Source organism: Drosophila mauritiana, chromosome 3R, assembly GCF_004382145.1.
Source record: "Drosophila mauritiana strain mau12 chromosome 3R, ASM438214v1, whole genome shotgun sequence".
Classification (NCBI taxonomy): Eukaryota; Metazoa; Arthropoda; class Insecta; order Diptera; family Drosophilidae; genus Drosophila; species Drosophila mauritiana.
This window is the reverse complement of record NC_046670.1, coordinates 21,012,358-21,028,515: the sequence shown is the minus strand read 5'-3', so window position 1 is coordinate 21,028,515 and position 16,158 is coordinate 21,012,358. Positions and strand designations below refer to the sequence as shown.

The 16,158-nt window shown below is 39.9% G+C and overlaps 1 protein-coding gene across 2 annotated transcripts in view; it reads left to right on the top strand.

Annotated features, from left to right (window-relative positions):
* Positions 1-16,158, top strand: part of LOC117142346 (eukaryotic translation initiation factor 4E type 2) — a 43,252-nt gene that overhangs the window by 26,615 nt on the left and 479 nt on the right. The window contains exons 3-4 of one of the 2 annotated variants that reach the window (XM_033306263.1): positions 15,669-15,817; positions 15,941-16,129. In XM_033306263.1, coding sequence (XP_033162154.1) covers positions 15,669-15,817; positions 15,941-16,022 — 231 coding nt within the window. In that variant the 3' untranslated portion in view covers positions 16,023-16,129. Of the gene's footprint in view, positions 1-15,668; positions 15,818-15,940; positions 16,130-16,158 lie in introns of those variants that run through there. The other variant, XM_033306264.1, reaches the window with a different exon arrangement.

The window sequence follows — 16,158 nt, the reverse complement described above, 5'->3', positions numbered from 1 at the left end:
GTGCACACATATTCCAAAAGCTAAATTTAAACGTATTTTATAAAAACTTTGCAACTTGACAGGTCAAACCATTTAATTGCTTCTTTCTGCCGCAATCAATAAAGTCATAATTGAACATATTTATAAGCTGTCAACATAGAAAATCGGTATTTTGCAAGTTGGTTTTGCTCGGGACCACATGGCGTATACGGGATTTCGGAGTAATAAACAAGACTGTTATCCTGCAACCTCAACAGTTGACACTAGCACGTCAGTTGCATGGCACTCATGCGCCCACATGCTGATGCAACTCTGCACTAGTGTGTGTGTGTGTGTCAAGGACTCGCAAAAGGATTTGGGGGACATCGAAAAAGCAATCCCCACAGTCGCTTAACTGGCATTTATTATTTACCATAATTGAAATGAACAACATAGATTCACACACAAAAGAGCCAATTATAAACAGAACAACAACAAAAAATCGATAGTAATTCATTAAAGTTATTAACGAACGGCGAATGGTGGGAAATCCAGTAAGATTGGAATTGCACTCGTTACGTAAAATTCGCACAGATATCTATATGCATATTATGTACATAAATGGATGTACATATGTATGCATGGGATAGTGGAATGTCGAGCTCGTCACTATATGTGCACGTCAAATGTGCGTGATGGCAACGCAACCAGACGTGACCTCATCCACGGACCAACGCCCACTAAAACCACCCACTTGCCACACTATTGATGCGGCATGTGGCAGAGAGCGTGAAATGTTTGCGCTTGTTTAATATTTGCTAAACATTTCTGATATTACATAGGGTGGTACATAATACACAAGTAGTAAAATATCATATAGTTTTTTTTTTATAAACTTTAAAAGTGCTTTAATCATCTGGGCACGAAATCCAATGAATATTTATGCCGCATTTGACAACAATAAATTCCCATTTCCATATTAATTCTTCCATCGACTGCAGATGGATTACGAAAATTGGCTTGTCACTTACTTTTTTTCACTGCCACTTTTATCGATTCAAATGAACAAATGAAACCAAAAGTATTTTCTTTTTATTTCAATAACAAAACGCTACAGCATGGGAAACTTAATTGCCATGCACTTCGTGTTTATTCATATATATAATGCTTTCTTTTGTGTACGGGCATATCGAATGCAAACTGAAATATCGCTTAAAGCTGGATTTAAGCTGGGATAGCAAACAAAAATTTGAAATTTCAATACATTGTTCCGTTGGCCATGAATATTCTAACAGAATCGCAGCCAATTATTTATTAAACCCATGCACTTTGCCTTTGTTAGTTAGTGTTTATACTGCAGTTAACCGATTGCGTATGCATCTGTTCCTGAAACGATAAAATTTATGCAAATTTGTTTGCCTATCAGCTTTAGAAGGGAAAATTTGCAATGACGTCAAACGGTGTCGGTAGATAATAAATTGATTTATAGCATGTTTTTTTTTTTTGGGTGAGTGTTTTTAAAATATTCACACCTTTCGCTGTGCTAATTGTCGCCTTCCGGTGAATCATTTTCACTCATTCCCAAGCTTTAGAAACCACTAGCAATTGACTTTGGTCATTGTAATTATATTTAGCTAGTTTCAATAACTTGTTGTCTCTACTTTACGTTTGCAAGTCACGCTATCTAGATACACTGAGGAAAAATGTGGCATCTTTTTACTCGCATTGTTTCTGGTCTTGCATGTTCTTTTTCCAGCGTAGTAGTTTATGGTTTTTTAATTTCAGTAAGTGGATAATTTACAAGTAATGAACTTTAATGATTCCTCGAACCCATTGCAATTCATGAGTATATTTCATATTTAGCATGAAATCATCATTCATGGAAATTTATTCTTCAGAATAGCAGTGAAAATGCGCAAACTGGCATTACTCATATGCATATTAATTTAATTCTCTCCGAATTATCCCCTTTTTTTTGCGTTATCCTTCTGGCATTCGAACGATTCATTTAAATTCCTTTGTGCAGCGGACAGTTGGGCGCCAGTTTATGGCAATTTGTGGTAGTTTTCGCTTCTTAATGGCAACTTTTGTGCGGCTCTTTGTTTTTGTGCCCTGTGCAATTTAACGCCAATGCGGGCATATTTGCAGTCTCATTTTAATAATTCCCGTCGGTCGGTACTTTCGTCCTTTCGTCCTTCCGTAGCTTCTGTCATCTGCAAATAATGCGAAAAATGAGCGAAACAAGAGCAATGTTGCCCTGAAATATTTACTACCGCCCCCCCATTTGTGCCAGTGTAAGTGTGTGTGTGTGTGTGTAAGTGGTGTGTGTGCTTGGGTGTGCAAATAAACACTGCATAAATGGGGGCGCGCGTGATGTATTCATGAATGCTGACAACCAGCGAGTGTCTGTCAGTCGCCTTGTCATTGTTTTAGGGTATTTCGCATTCCATATTCTTTTCTGCTAGTCTAAATATTTAAAAGATTGAAGTGAAACATGACTTTAGTATATAATGTCTTGTTTTCCCTGTGCTCCTTTCAGTTTGATAGTTCCATTTCCAACTCCACAATTTTACACTTGCTGACTGACGAATTTGCGCTTTAAATAATTTACAAAGTCGCAGAGGAGTGTTTTAAAATGCTCAGCACATGTTGCCTGTCATCGGAGTAAATGCAGCACTGAGAGAAATTGGAATAAATATATGAATTTAAAACAATTATGTATTTAATAAGAAAAACAAGAATAATATAATATTTAAAGTTAATATCAGAAGTTAATCACATTATATGATATTATGAAACCTTTGAACTTTGAACATTGAACTTGTTTTTGTCCAGTGTAGCCATCTCTGCTGCTCCTGACCAGCAGGCGAGTCAATTAGAGTGCAGTGTAAACAGTCACGTGCAGATAGATTTGGCCATCCGTGCCTCGTGTGTTTGTATGTTTGCACTTTTGTCGGCTTAAATGTCTACGTCACTCATAAAAAGAAAGTCGCTCTAATCACTCTTTTTATAGAACCTTTGAACATGGGATTTGCTGTACTCTAATCCTTTTGATTTCCAAAGCATATAAAATAGTGTAAGCTGGCAAAAAGCACAGGATATAATTCGAGAATTAATCTACGAAAGATTAAATTAGCTTTATGTTCCCAAAGAGATTGTATATTTCAATTTAGATGGCCTTTGTTCGATTCTCTCGATGAATTTCTAATTTTATAAAATAAACCAAATTTATAGTTCAACCGCTGCGGGTAATTGTTAAATTTTCGACGCGCTTTTGAGTTTGACAAGCGTTTGAGATATATATATATATATATTCCCTATCTAGATCCACCAAAGCCCACCCACTGACCTCTTTTTCCCAGCACGGCAGCCAATACAGCGACAATTTTGTGTAGTTTGCATTTCAATTTGTTTGCGGTGACTGCGAAAAAAAAAAGAGTGTTCTCCTGCGTGACGAGGCATCGATTTTTTGTTATTTTTTGCACCAGCTATTTGCTGACCACGCCCACTTGATTGCATTAGCCCCGATCGGCGGGTTGCATGCAAAATGCGATGGGCTGACATTTGCCACCCCCAAAGGGTTTGGAGCGCGCAGAGGTCAGCCATTCAACTCCCTACGGATTTCAGTTGGCCAGAATTTATTTCGCAACGCCGTTGTAAAGATTCACTCTTTTGTTCTTCGGCTGGCTGGGAATTTCACAGTATATGGGTACGAACGTATATCGTAAATGTGTGTAGTTGCCAGCCAGCCTGCTTATATAATACGTGCCGATGTCTGAATGGCAAACACACACAGTCGCCGCAACGCAAATAGCAACAGCTTGGCCTGAAATAAAAAAAAATATATAAAAAAGAAGAGAAGGCGTTGGAGAAGCTGAAAAAATATGTTGTAAATACGTGCGTCTAACATGTGCACTCGACTCGACTACAGTTGGCCATATAGGGATGGGTTCCTCTTTCTCCATGGATCCCTAATAGGGGATGGCCCCAATTCGGGGCACAGATTGTTGTGTACACATCGTAAAACCGAACTGAAACTGAAAAATTGCTTGTCAAACCATCAATGGTGGGAGGAAATAAAACATATACTATATATACTATAGTCAAGTGACGAACTTGTTGAGCCCTTTCTTTACAACCTAAAAAACAACTTTATTTTATGGCAAAACATAAAGTCCCTTCTTATTAAATGCATTCCTAGAATAGTATAATATTTGTCGAGCATCAATTACCTGGCTATTTCTCTCTGTGCAATTCCACGTCTTAGTTCTATGCAGTTAAGCACATTGTGCCAAGGTAATTGAGCCGTAGCTGCTGTTGAATTTCCCACTGCATTTCCACCTTGCCAGTTTGCCAGTTTGCCAGCCAAATAATTGGCCTTTGTGTTTAGAACGGGTCACAGTGGCTTACTGTTTTAGCCATTGTAAAGGATCTGTGGGCGCTGGTGGCGCTGGCTCAACAAAAGGACAATGAACCGCATCCATTACCCCGCAAAACCGCCGACACCCTGGCTTTTGGACGAAGTTTAATGCTAATCAGTCAGTCGATCATTTTGGCATACATCTGAGCTAGGGAATTTATGGTTTGGCTTTAAACAGGGAGATAAAGTGAGTTAGTGAAAGATTTTCATCGCATTTTCTTAAAGATAATTAACTGAGCTCTGTGTACACAAAAAGCCAGTTTATTCGTGGCAGCACTTGAATTTCCTTATTTACGATCTTGCCCCAACATTGATTACGTCAGTTTGGTTTTTATGGTTTTTCTTTCTTTTTTCTGCTGCTTTTGTTTTGTGGTGGTTGGTGGTGCCAAGCAATCAGCTTGAGAATTTCCGTCTTATCCAAGTGTCTAATGAAAGTTTTTCGCCAAAACTTATTCCGATTAACATTCTTCACGTTTCGCTATTTTCGTCTTTGGTTTCTTTTTGTTGAGATGGATTTCGTTACCTTTCAAATGCCTTATTTAACTTTTTTCTGAATCAGCTTGTCCTTTTTCCACACGCAACTTGCCATGGTTTGCATTTGGAAAAATATGTTTTTGAAATCGGAAAGAACTAATTAAAATAGGTTACTTATTTCCGGAACCATAAATATGTAGCTATAACATGCAAATAATACATTAAACCTAGCAAGGCAACCTTAAAAGTATTGCTTAATTTGGTAAAAATAAAAATGTTGAATAATTTAGACTATGTTTGATAAGGTTTCGCTGAATATTGAGTTGAGACCAAAGTTTTTCTCTTCGCATTAACAAAATGGAGAGCAACTGTGGACAAACTGGCGAAGGGGAGGCGCCACCCCACAGTGGGACGTGCTAAATTTGGAAATGGAAATTAAGTTAGCGCCAAAAGCAAGGCGGGGCACACAGGCGCAGGCGAAGGCGAAACTTGGAACAGGCGCCTCCAATATGGCGTCAGGTGGTGGCGGCCATCGAGGAGGTGCTTCCAGCAGGGGGCTCAGCCCAGTGGGTGTTTTGCCTGAGGGTCGTGGGTGGTGGGTGCTGGGTGGTTCGGTGTTCGTTCAGGGCTGAACATAAATTAAACTCCACTTGACAACAAGGAGCTTCGCAGTTGCTGCTGCTGATGTTGCTGTTGCTTTCCCAGCTCCTGTGGTTGCTGTGGTGTTTTTGTTGTGCTTGCTCATTTGGCTGCCACCACCCTGCTGCTCTTGTTGTTGTTGTTTATTGTCACACGCTAAACAAACAAACACTTGACTACACGCACGTACACCCACCCACTGGCCACCACCCGAAGAACCCACATCTCCCGCCATTTTGGGCAATGTGCTAATGCGCACTAAAAGCAAATTTACATTTAGTGCTGCATATTTAAGGGGGCTTCTCGGTCGTCCTTTGTATCCTACAAAATCCTTGAAATCGATTTATGCCATCTGCATTAATCAGTTTATTTTTGGTGACATATATAGCATCCATTCGATTTAGATTTGTTGAGCTGCAAAGTTTGCAGCAACTTCCAGGCATTCCAATTTAAAATAATAAACTCAGGACGAGATTCAGAGAGAGAGTTGCAAACAAAAGTTGGCTCCAGATTGCAATTAAATTTAACTCGGTTAAATTTAGCACACCCACGCACTTGGACTAAATCCAAAGAGCTGAAATACACCCCCTGGATTATATGTGTGTATATTCAGAAATATGTATATATATAAAGCACAGCGTAGGATAGCAGCTTAAATCAGATCGCATAAGTTGGCAGCTTTTAATGAAGGAGCAGCGTGATGAGGAGCCGAGTGGAGGAGCTGGGCTCAAGCTTCGGGAGACGCCTCCGCCGCTTCATCAGGCGCCACTCAAAATCCTCAACTTTAGCAGCAGAGTTAAGTCGCTGCCAGCTTAATCCCAAGTGCCTTCGTCCTTCTGCTCCATTCTAACAATCCCCGCCAACCCGCTGCCCATGTGCCTCCATCAGTCCTTTCAACAACTCCGACTGCTGCTGCTCCCTGTGCGTTTGTCGTTCTGCTCGAGTTGATGAAACGAGCGAGTCCCAGGGCCTAAGTCCATGTATTTATGTGTGCCCTAGGTTTCGTGGAGCCATGAAACTTTTCAGTCCGTGCACAGAGAGAATACAAAATGTATTTAGCAGTTTGTATTGCGTAATGGTGAGCCTATTTAGGATTACGAACTTAGATAAGTTCGCTTGAGGCAGGTTCTTTTTACCCATTGAGCTCTGTAACTTATTACCCAAAAAAAGGGTGAAATATTGCACTAATGTTAGCTACCTCTGCGTTTTATACTCCTTTAAATAATGAGACCCTTTTTTTTGGCTGTGTGAATTCCATTTAGCATAGAATGTGTCCCATCCGAGGAGCAATGAAATCAAGATGGCAGGAAGGGAATTCCAGCCCACACGGTTTGTCTATTTTTAAGGGGCAACGGTGGGAATGGGAAACTGGTTGGTATGGAATGGAATGGGATGGGTTGTGATGTTGTATGTTTGGCTTGTGGGTGGCTTTGAGAATGTCGCTTGTCCCTCCGACCTCGAGTCATAAATTGGGCACAGTGGCAGCATAACAATAAGTCACAAACACACGCCACTGCTTGCTCCTTTTCCTTCTTCGTTTCATGCATAAATTTAGGAGAGCGCCAGAGGGGAAACGCTTGACTTGGCAACGGTCTGGGTGCCCAGATCCCACGTCCAGTCTCAGATCCTTCAGACTGCTGCTGTGTGTCCGAACTGGGGAGCAACTTGGCAAGTTGGCTTGGCTGGCAACGGGCGACGTCGTCATTTGTGCAAACATAGGACCATTGTAAACAAACATGGCCAAACGCTTAATGCCAACACACAAACACACACAAAGGACCCAGGCATAAGCTGTAAGTTAAACCGTTAAAATTGGTTTACACATCCATGGCGAAGGTGGGAGAAACCCACCCACAATATAGGGGGCGCAAATTGCAAAAGGTGTGGGGGGGGTGTGTGCAGAGTGGAGTGGAGTGGAGTGGAGTGTGCCACTGACAGCAGCAACCATTGTTGTCAGATAGTTGTTTTTATACCCGCCGCTGTCGTTGCTCCGGCTATCTTATCTCTGTGTATTGCTGCCCCGTCCTGTTCTGTTTGGTTCCTCTGCCACTTTGCCAACAAACAAGGAGTTGGCCAAGTACTCGAGCACCGCCCAAGTACAGTGGTAATCTGAGCTGGAGACACACACACAAGTAATTGGGGCGGAAGGCAAGTGAAATGGATATTCAAAAGCGCATATCATGAAATCAAATAAAGATAAAGATACATATGCATAAATGGATATGATACATAACATTACGTATACGCACGGTATGACAGAGAATACTTTTGATCAGTTGTGTATTCAAGAATAGGATAGCACTTGGAATGATACAAAGTATCTACTATTACAATGTTTCACTTCGCCATATTTCTTAGCTTAAACCTAGCCAGTATCTACTTTATGTGACCTCCAATGGCGAGCTGTACTCTTGGTACTTGTGTGTACTGCTCTCCCAGTTGAGATCCAACCAGCCATCCAACCATGCTGCTTACTCCTTCGCTGTCACTTAACCGCACGCGCCTATAAGCAGGCAATACATTTTAACGGCCATACGAGACCGAGGATTCAGCAGGATGTGCAGGAGGCAGGGAGGATGAGCATGTGGCAGAAGGTGGGTTGCTCATCACTTATGGCCATTATGTGATTGTCGCTGCATGGCAGGCGCAAAGAAATGTATGTAAATCCATCCACATTCTCTCTGCAATTCCGAAATGTATGTGTTCTGATGACGACAATCTGGATGAGGATGATGATGATGATGATGAGGACAACGTACCTGATGCCTGCTCTAATTTGCATATGTGAGCGACAGAGCGCATCTGCAACCCACACACTTTATTTGTATGCAGCCATAAGCGAAGCTAAATGTGTTCCAAATGCTAAAATACCAGGAAGAGCGTGTTTTGGGAATTATATACATATATATATATGAATATATATATAGTCTTAAAGGACACCTTCCAAAATGAGCAATTAAAGCTATATGAGCAATAGCCAGTGTAGTTTCTGTTGCTACTCTCGCTGCGCAACCTTGTGCACCACCACCACCCACATCACCACCTATTCCCATTGTTGACTGTCGGACGCAATTTGCAATGGGGGCAGAGAGTCCTTGATGGTTCAATTTGCAGCCAGGCATCCATTCTCGCAGCTGAAATCAATGTGTGGCCGTGTGGGTGTGCAGGGGTGTGTGTCCTGCCACGCCCCTGATTGAGTTACATGCTGCATTACCCATGCAACCGCCCCCGTAGTCATCGTCGTGGTTGCAGCCTAGCCGGTGGGCTCCTCCTCTCCGAGGAGAGGGATTTGCGTAAGCGAACCACATAAATAGTGATGGAATCCCAGTGCCGTCACCTGCAGTTCATAGTCAACTGTCCCCCAGTCAGCCCACACACACACACACACACACACAACCCACACCGCCCACCTGAAATGAAAGGTCGGAGACGGGCGGAGACCACAAAATCCCCAGCATGCGCCGAGTCCGGAGGTGAGCGGCACATTGGGCTATGGGTTACAGCACGTGTCCTCCTGTGCCGGCTGCTTTGCCAACATCTCGCTCGTCCAGGCAATTTGCTGGTGCGGTTTGTCCTAATGCTCCGCTCGCTGCTCTCGTGCCCTCCGTCCATTCCATTGCTGTCTCGTTTCGCTGATGGATGACCATCAAAATTCCCACCATTATCGCCCGCTCAGCCTTTTGTGCGCCCTTTTGTTTCGGGCTGCTCGATTGCCAGCCTGAAGTTGACCGATTAACTTGCCACGGCGACACAAAAGTGCCCTGTGCCCTTTGCCAGCTTTTCATTCGGCTCTTGTTTGCAATTCCATAAACAAATTTTAGTTAAAATTAGAAGCAGTGAGGGGGATGAAGGGATTCTCCTGGGATTTCACCACCTAAACTTTGCCTGAGCAATATTTCATTGGAGCTGTGGTGTTCAGGAACTGGTTTGCAATTACCTATTGAAGTTAATAACTGAAATTAATTAATCTATAATAATGAAACAAAATTTCCATCTATCTAATATATATTTAATCAAAACGGAAGTAGTTGCCTGATTTAGGCGACCTTCACTCAACCGAAATCATACATTTTAAATTTTGTCCTGCTTCCCAGAGGAGCTGCTGGCCAGAAAGGCAAACAGTTTCGCACGGACTCCGCTGCGCTTCAATCTCCAATTGCCGGAGATGTCTCCCTGGGAGACGAACTAATTTGCATACATTTTGAACGCGTTGTTGTGCTTCCTTTGTTTTCGAAAAGGGAGGAAACGGGGAGGAAATCGCGGAAGTGGGGATTGGCTTATTGGGTTGGTAGGTGGGTCGGTGGGTAGGTGGGTTGGTTGGTAGGAGCTGTCCCTCAATTAAACTGTCATGTCAAAGTCAGTCGCGTCAGTGGTGGCGGCATTGAGGAATAGCGATGGCCATCGGGGTTATCGGGAAATCTGTGGGGTCTAGATGATGAGGCTGTATAGCGTAGGTTCCATCTTTTCCCGTCTTGTCTGACGCTGCTTTAGCTTTTACAGCCTAGTCGGGCCCGACACGTCACTCGAATTTTAAGTGCCAGCCGTGGGTATAACCCAACCCAACCCAATCCCCTTCTGTTTGGCTCTGGATCAATTCAATTTGCTGCTGGTGGCCCTTGCTATTTCAGGCCTAGTCGCCAAATGGCAGCAGCTCAGCCGCCGTTGCCTTTTGACATTTCGAATTGATTCCCAGCGATTTATGTATATCATTTCCACCCACACATCGCATCCACACCCACATCCTTGTACGTGGCTGTGAGTATGGTTTTGGACCATGCAAATAGCAGCAAATTATCATGATTTTGCGGTATTTATTTCGTTTACATATTGTTGCCTTTGGGCAGATAAATATTTATAATTGGGTAAATCTCTAGACCAGATAAATGCAAAGAGTCGATTATCGAAATACAAGTACTTATGGTACTGTAATTACAATAAATAAATATATATATATATATATGAGCAGCTTTTGTTTCTTACTTTCTGCACATTTTAAGCACTTACACTCAATTGACTTTAAATGCAAAAATCTTCCTTCGCAAGGACCATTAAACCAGGAAAATTCTCTAATGAGCCTTCAGCAGTAAAAGCCAACATAAACGAAAACTAGTTAGACAAGGAACATGTGTGTTTTTGTGCTAACCACACGTGCTCAAACTTTAACTGCCACTGGCAGCAGTTATGAATGAGATGTTCTAGGTCACCAAGTAATTGAATACTTAACCCAGTTATTATGTGTCAAGGTCGTGTTGAATAGTGTTTAATCCAACGGAAATCACCTGCTCCCGATTGCCATGCAATATGAATAAATGAATGAATTTAATGCCTTTCTATTTTTGACTGACTCCTCGTCCTCTTCACAATGAGAGATCAATTGAATGGCGAACTCGTGGGAGGGCAACTATTTTTAAACATTTGTGTGGGTCAGGAAAAAATGCTGTGACGCAAATTACTCGATTTATACACTGCAAGAAAAGGCTTAGGTATTCAAGTACGCTAATGAATATTTTTCAATATTTACTGGATTTTAGAGCAATTATAATAAGTATTGAAAGCGCTTTACTAAGACTTTAGTAAGGAAATCTTTTTGATAATGCTCCGCTTTTTTCTCTGTGTGGGATGTGGCTTGACGACTGGTCAGTGGGTGGCGGGAAATCGCGAATCTAGCTGATGTCATCAGCCAGACGACAAGGACCAGTGGCTTCTGTTTCTCTGACGTTTTCGTCTTGCTTGCCTAACGCCAAATTAAATAAATAGAAAATGTTTTTTTTGTATATATTTTGTTGTTCGCCATCGCTCTAATGAAATTCTACCACGCGCAGCACTTCAAGTAAGCGATGAATGAATGTGTGTCCTCCTGGTCTGTCCTGGTGGGTGAGGTCCACGTCTGTGGTCTGGGTATTTGTGAGCAGCTGGTCATAATGAGCCACTTGAGTGGCGCACACGCATGCAAAAAGCATTCGAGGCTAAAGTCGTTCTCTGGTCGGTCGGTCTGTCGTTATGTGGTTCGGTGATTCCAGCACCATCATCTGGCCTTCGACTAGAGACAATGCCAAGGAGCGCGGACGGAGGTTGTGGCGGCAAGGCCAGGAGGATTCTGTAGGACGGAGGTGTGAATGGTGGGTGGTAGGTTGGGTGACATGAGCTCCACTTCCTGTTGCTGAACCTTTGGCCACATGCACATGGGAAATAACTACTAGGTTATATGGATATATTCGGAAATCCCATTCCACTAAGCCGCTGAATTTACTACGAATTCTAGCTAGAATGACATGTTGTGTTCTTGGTAGCATTTTCTTGGAGTGTACTGCACCAAATACTGTCCCACGCTTCTCGTTTATCGCATTGCCATTGCCAGGACGTGTTTACAACGCTTTCCATTGGAAGACGCGTAGAGAGAGTATAACAATTTGCCGCAGCTACTACAGTTTGATAATCATTTAACACTTTTCCGTGCATTTCTCGCTTTTAGATAAAAACCGAACACAGCCGGCCAATGCATACAAATGAGCGAAGGAGCCCTGGAGTCACGTAGCCACCAGGACGCACCTCATCCCTTGGAGCGGCGGCAAGGCGGTGGCTCTAATTAAGACAGGCCTGGCCTGGTCTGGGCCAAAATTAATGGATCCCACGAGCGGCGGAGGAGCATTTTCGGTGTTCACACAAATTAAATTCCATCAAGTTTATTTGCTGTAAATGAGGCAGTGGCACCAAAGGAGTGGAAGTGCCGGTCCTAATTTAATATGCCCACCCTTAACCCGTTGTGCCCCCAACACGTGTTGCCATGTAACAACCATTTGCCACTTAGAAGCGAAACAATAGGCCTATAGACAACTACACTTGGACACCCAGATGCTAAATCAGATCGTTAGGTTTATATTCGTTGAGTTTTCCATGTAAATAGTCATTATAATTATTATTGTGGTCTACGCTGGATTAAAATTCAGCGGTTATCCCAGGAAAACCGAAAGTTGTAAACATAAATCTAATATTTATTACGAAACTTCATATGTGTGCATCTTGCAAATGCTATGATTGCAAAATTAAAAACGAAATACAAAGCAAAGAGACGAAAGAGCAGAGGGCAAATCTATTAATTAGTAATTATTATAATGTGATGTTATATATATAAATCAATCTTTAACAAGAAACCTAAAGCAAGTAAAGCAGAAAAATGAAAAATATACAAAACTGTTAACCAACGTAACAAATTTCACTAAGTAGATTTTTCGAATTAAATTTAAATTATAATAAATAAAAATTATAGCAAGAAAAGCAGATAAAAAACAAAAGAACTATGCTGTAAACACGATATAAAACTGCGTTTTTCTACTAAAAATGAATATGTAAAATGATTTTTCAAACTTAGATTACCTACCCCATATTCCTAATTATATAAAAACCAATTATACATATATAAATTACAAATTCTATGTAAATGTTGTGCGTATATAAAGCAAAGCGTAGAATCCCACATTCAAAATCTTTCAGTTATTTATTATGTGTGTGCTATATCTTCTCTATGTATACATAAAAGAGCGCTTGGCTTCGACTAGCTAACATTTTGGGCCTTAAACCAACCTACTCAAGCCGGGGCCTTGGTGTTCTTCTTATTACCCAGCATTCTTCAGATCGATATATCTATATACCCCTGGGGAGGGGAGCAACCCACACACTACTCGTTATTCTATATCTACGTGAATGTGTTCGTTTCTAAACTTGTAAAAAAGCACGCACCCCTCCCCGCTCAGACACGAAATGTTTGTAAAATATTGAATGAGAGAAAACGATGGAAAATACGAAATTAACCTATAAAATAATATTAATACGATTTTCGAGAGTAAAGGAAGAAAACATTTTAGTTTTTCTACTTGAATCGCATTTCTTCCACTTTTCACCAATCAAATCAAATTTACATGAAAAAACGATACGAAGAATTGAATTTTGAGTCTCTTCAATCCCCAAGCTCAAAACCCTAACAAAATTAATACAAACTTAAAAATAATGAAGTTTCTAGGTTCTATTATTTAGTTGTCTTGTTATTTATATGTTTAGCTTTAGTTCTTGTCTAATTTATTTATAAGTTTTGGCTCCGCAATAAATACAGACAATTATATATATTTTTCTATAATTTGTTTCATTTTATCATTTATTGATTGTGAACGAAAAAGGAAAAAAAAATAAACTTAGAAAATAATAACAAATGAAATGCTAAATTTAAGCGCAAAAGTTCAATTAATAAAGATTAGAATTTTAATATTAACATAATTTGGACTATTTATATATACATACGCATATATATACAACTCTATATATGAATAATTAGTAACAAATCAAATCAATTTCCATAACAACCGCCAGAAAAAAACCAAAAAAAATATATATATATTCTTAGTGACGAGTGCAACAAAAAGCACTCGTGCAATTGTACTTTAAAATTGAATAAAATTCAAAAAAGAAAAAAATTAACAGTGGAGGTGGAAAAGGAACGAACGGAATGGAATAGAGCGTTACGTGCAACTCTGTTTTGCGTAGGGTTGCCAACGCCAACTTGCAGGCAGCCTTCAGAAGAGGCCAGCAATAGTCGAAACACAAGCAGACGCACTCACACACATGGCTTGAGATCAGGAGAGCGAAAGGGACAGATAGAAAGCAGTGGCTTCAGCGCGATGTTGAATTGATAGATTGATGATTATTTTTGGTGGATGTGTCGTGCATTGGGAGCAGCAATTGCAACAATAATTCCAGGCATATCGAAGCATTTTTACTCAGCACTCAGACGACAGCAATCAGCGAAATCGGCAACCAAAACTGATGGCAATAACAAGCAAAAGAAAACCAATTCGGGATCAGAGAGCGAAGACAAACAGGATGATGGAGAAACCACACACAGAGACACAAACATACACACACAAACACTATCACAATAAAGGACGAACGCATACAAGTAAATACTTAACGGGATTCACATATGTATATTCAAGAAGCAATAATGAAAGTATATTTCCAAGTATGATAAAACAACCAAGAAAGTCGAGAACTAACATGAATAAATATTTATACATATATTTTAATTATAGTTACAAATTAGCATATATATAAATTATACATACATACAAACATATATACCGAAGATAGTCCAAATAATTTAGCAAAGAATGAAACCAAACGAAGTAAAGTTTAATATTTACAAAATATTAAAATATCAATGTGCAATTTAACAAGCGTTTAAAACACCACACTGACACAGCCACACAAAAGTAATGCTACACCTATATATACACACATATGTAAACCGATTATAAACATTATATATGCGTATATATAAACAAAGTCGATACGAACTAACGATCCATTTAAGAACAAGAGAGAAGGCGAGCGACGAACTTTAGTGGCGTAAAACAAATTAGTTTTGTGTGCGCACACGAACACCACAGTAAACCCTACTTAAAAGGAAATCAAAATTCAACTAACAAAACCACACGAAACCAAGCCGCGCTAAATGCTACAAAAAAGCGGTTCAAGTCAAGTTTTTGAGCAAATACTCATAATTGTTAAAAATGTTTAAATAATATAATAACAAAAGCAAAAAAAAAAACCACAAAAAATTAATTAAAAACCAACAAAAATCCGTAACAAAAACAAATTGCATATTATCATATATTTTCTCTCTTCTTAGACAATTTAGTTAATTATGAAAAGTAATGAAAAAAAAACAACATTATACTTAAGTGTTAGTCTTATACATAAAGAAATGTATGATTAATAAATGCAGAAAAAGAAAATCATGGAACAGCAGCCGATGAAAGTAATATGTGAAGAGCACAGTAACAGCAAACAAAGAAGTGAAAACAAATTAAAAATAAAAACCAGCAAAGAAACAAAATCGAAATGAGAAAAACAAAAGTTAAATTAAGAAATTAGATTTGCCTTTGTGTTAATATCAAGTGTGTTTTCTTATTACCATTATTATTATAATTTTTTCATTTCCAATTGGTCAGAAGTGTGAAATGATTTCCTTACATATTGATTGAGAAATAAAAAGTATTAAACAAAAAAAGCTATAAATGGTGTTTTTACTTACTCAATTCTCCCTCGATATGGCATGGTTTGCTCGGATCATTAACTATAATTTAAATTAACTATTTATGACTTATATATTTTGTTTCGCCCGCAGGAGGATAGCTTAGCAGTATGGCACCGGACTGCCACTGATATGACCAGTACAACACGTATCCGTGATACGTTACGCAGGATATTAAATATACCTCTAACAACGGCAATGGAGTATAAGATACACTGTGATAGCCTTAAATATGTTTCAAAGTAAGTATGCGGAAGGTAATACTTTAACTGCCAACTAGACAAGCTTGTAGTTATTAGAGAATTTTCGCTAAATTAACTAATTAACTAATCTGGCAATTCGAATACCACCTGTACCATACGCAGGCAGAGACGTCAAAATCATAAGCTGGGAAACCATCTTTATCGAAATCGATACGGCTTTCATTCAAGATACGGAAAATCATGATACAAAAACCCAACTCGATTATCAAGATATTAGTGGAGTGAATTAAAAGTTAATTAATGCTTTGGGATGGGAAACCAACAGTGGCCATCATACGATCTTCCAATTAAAGAACCAACATTCTTATTTTTCCTTTATT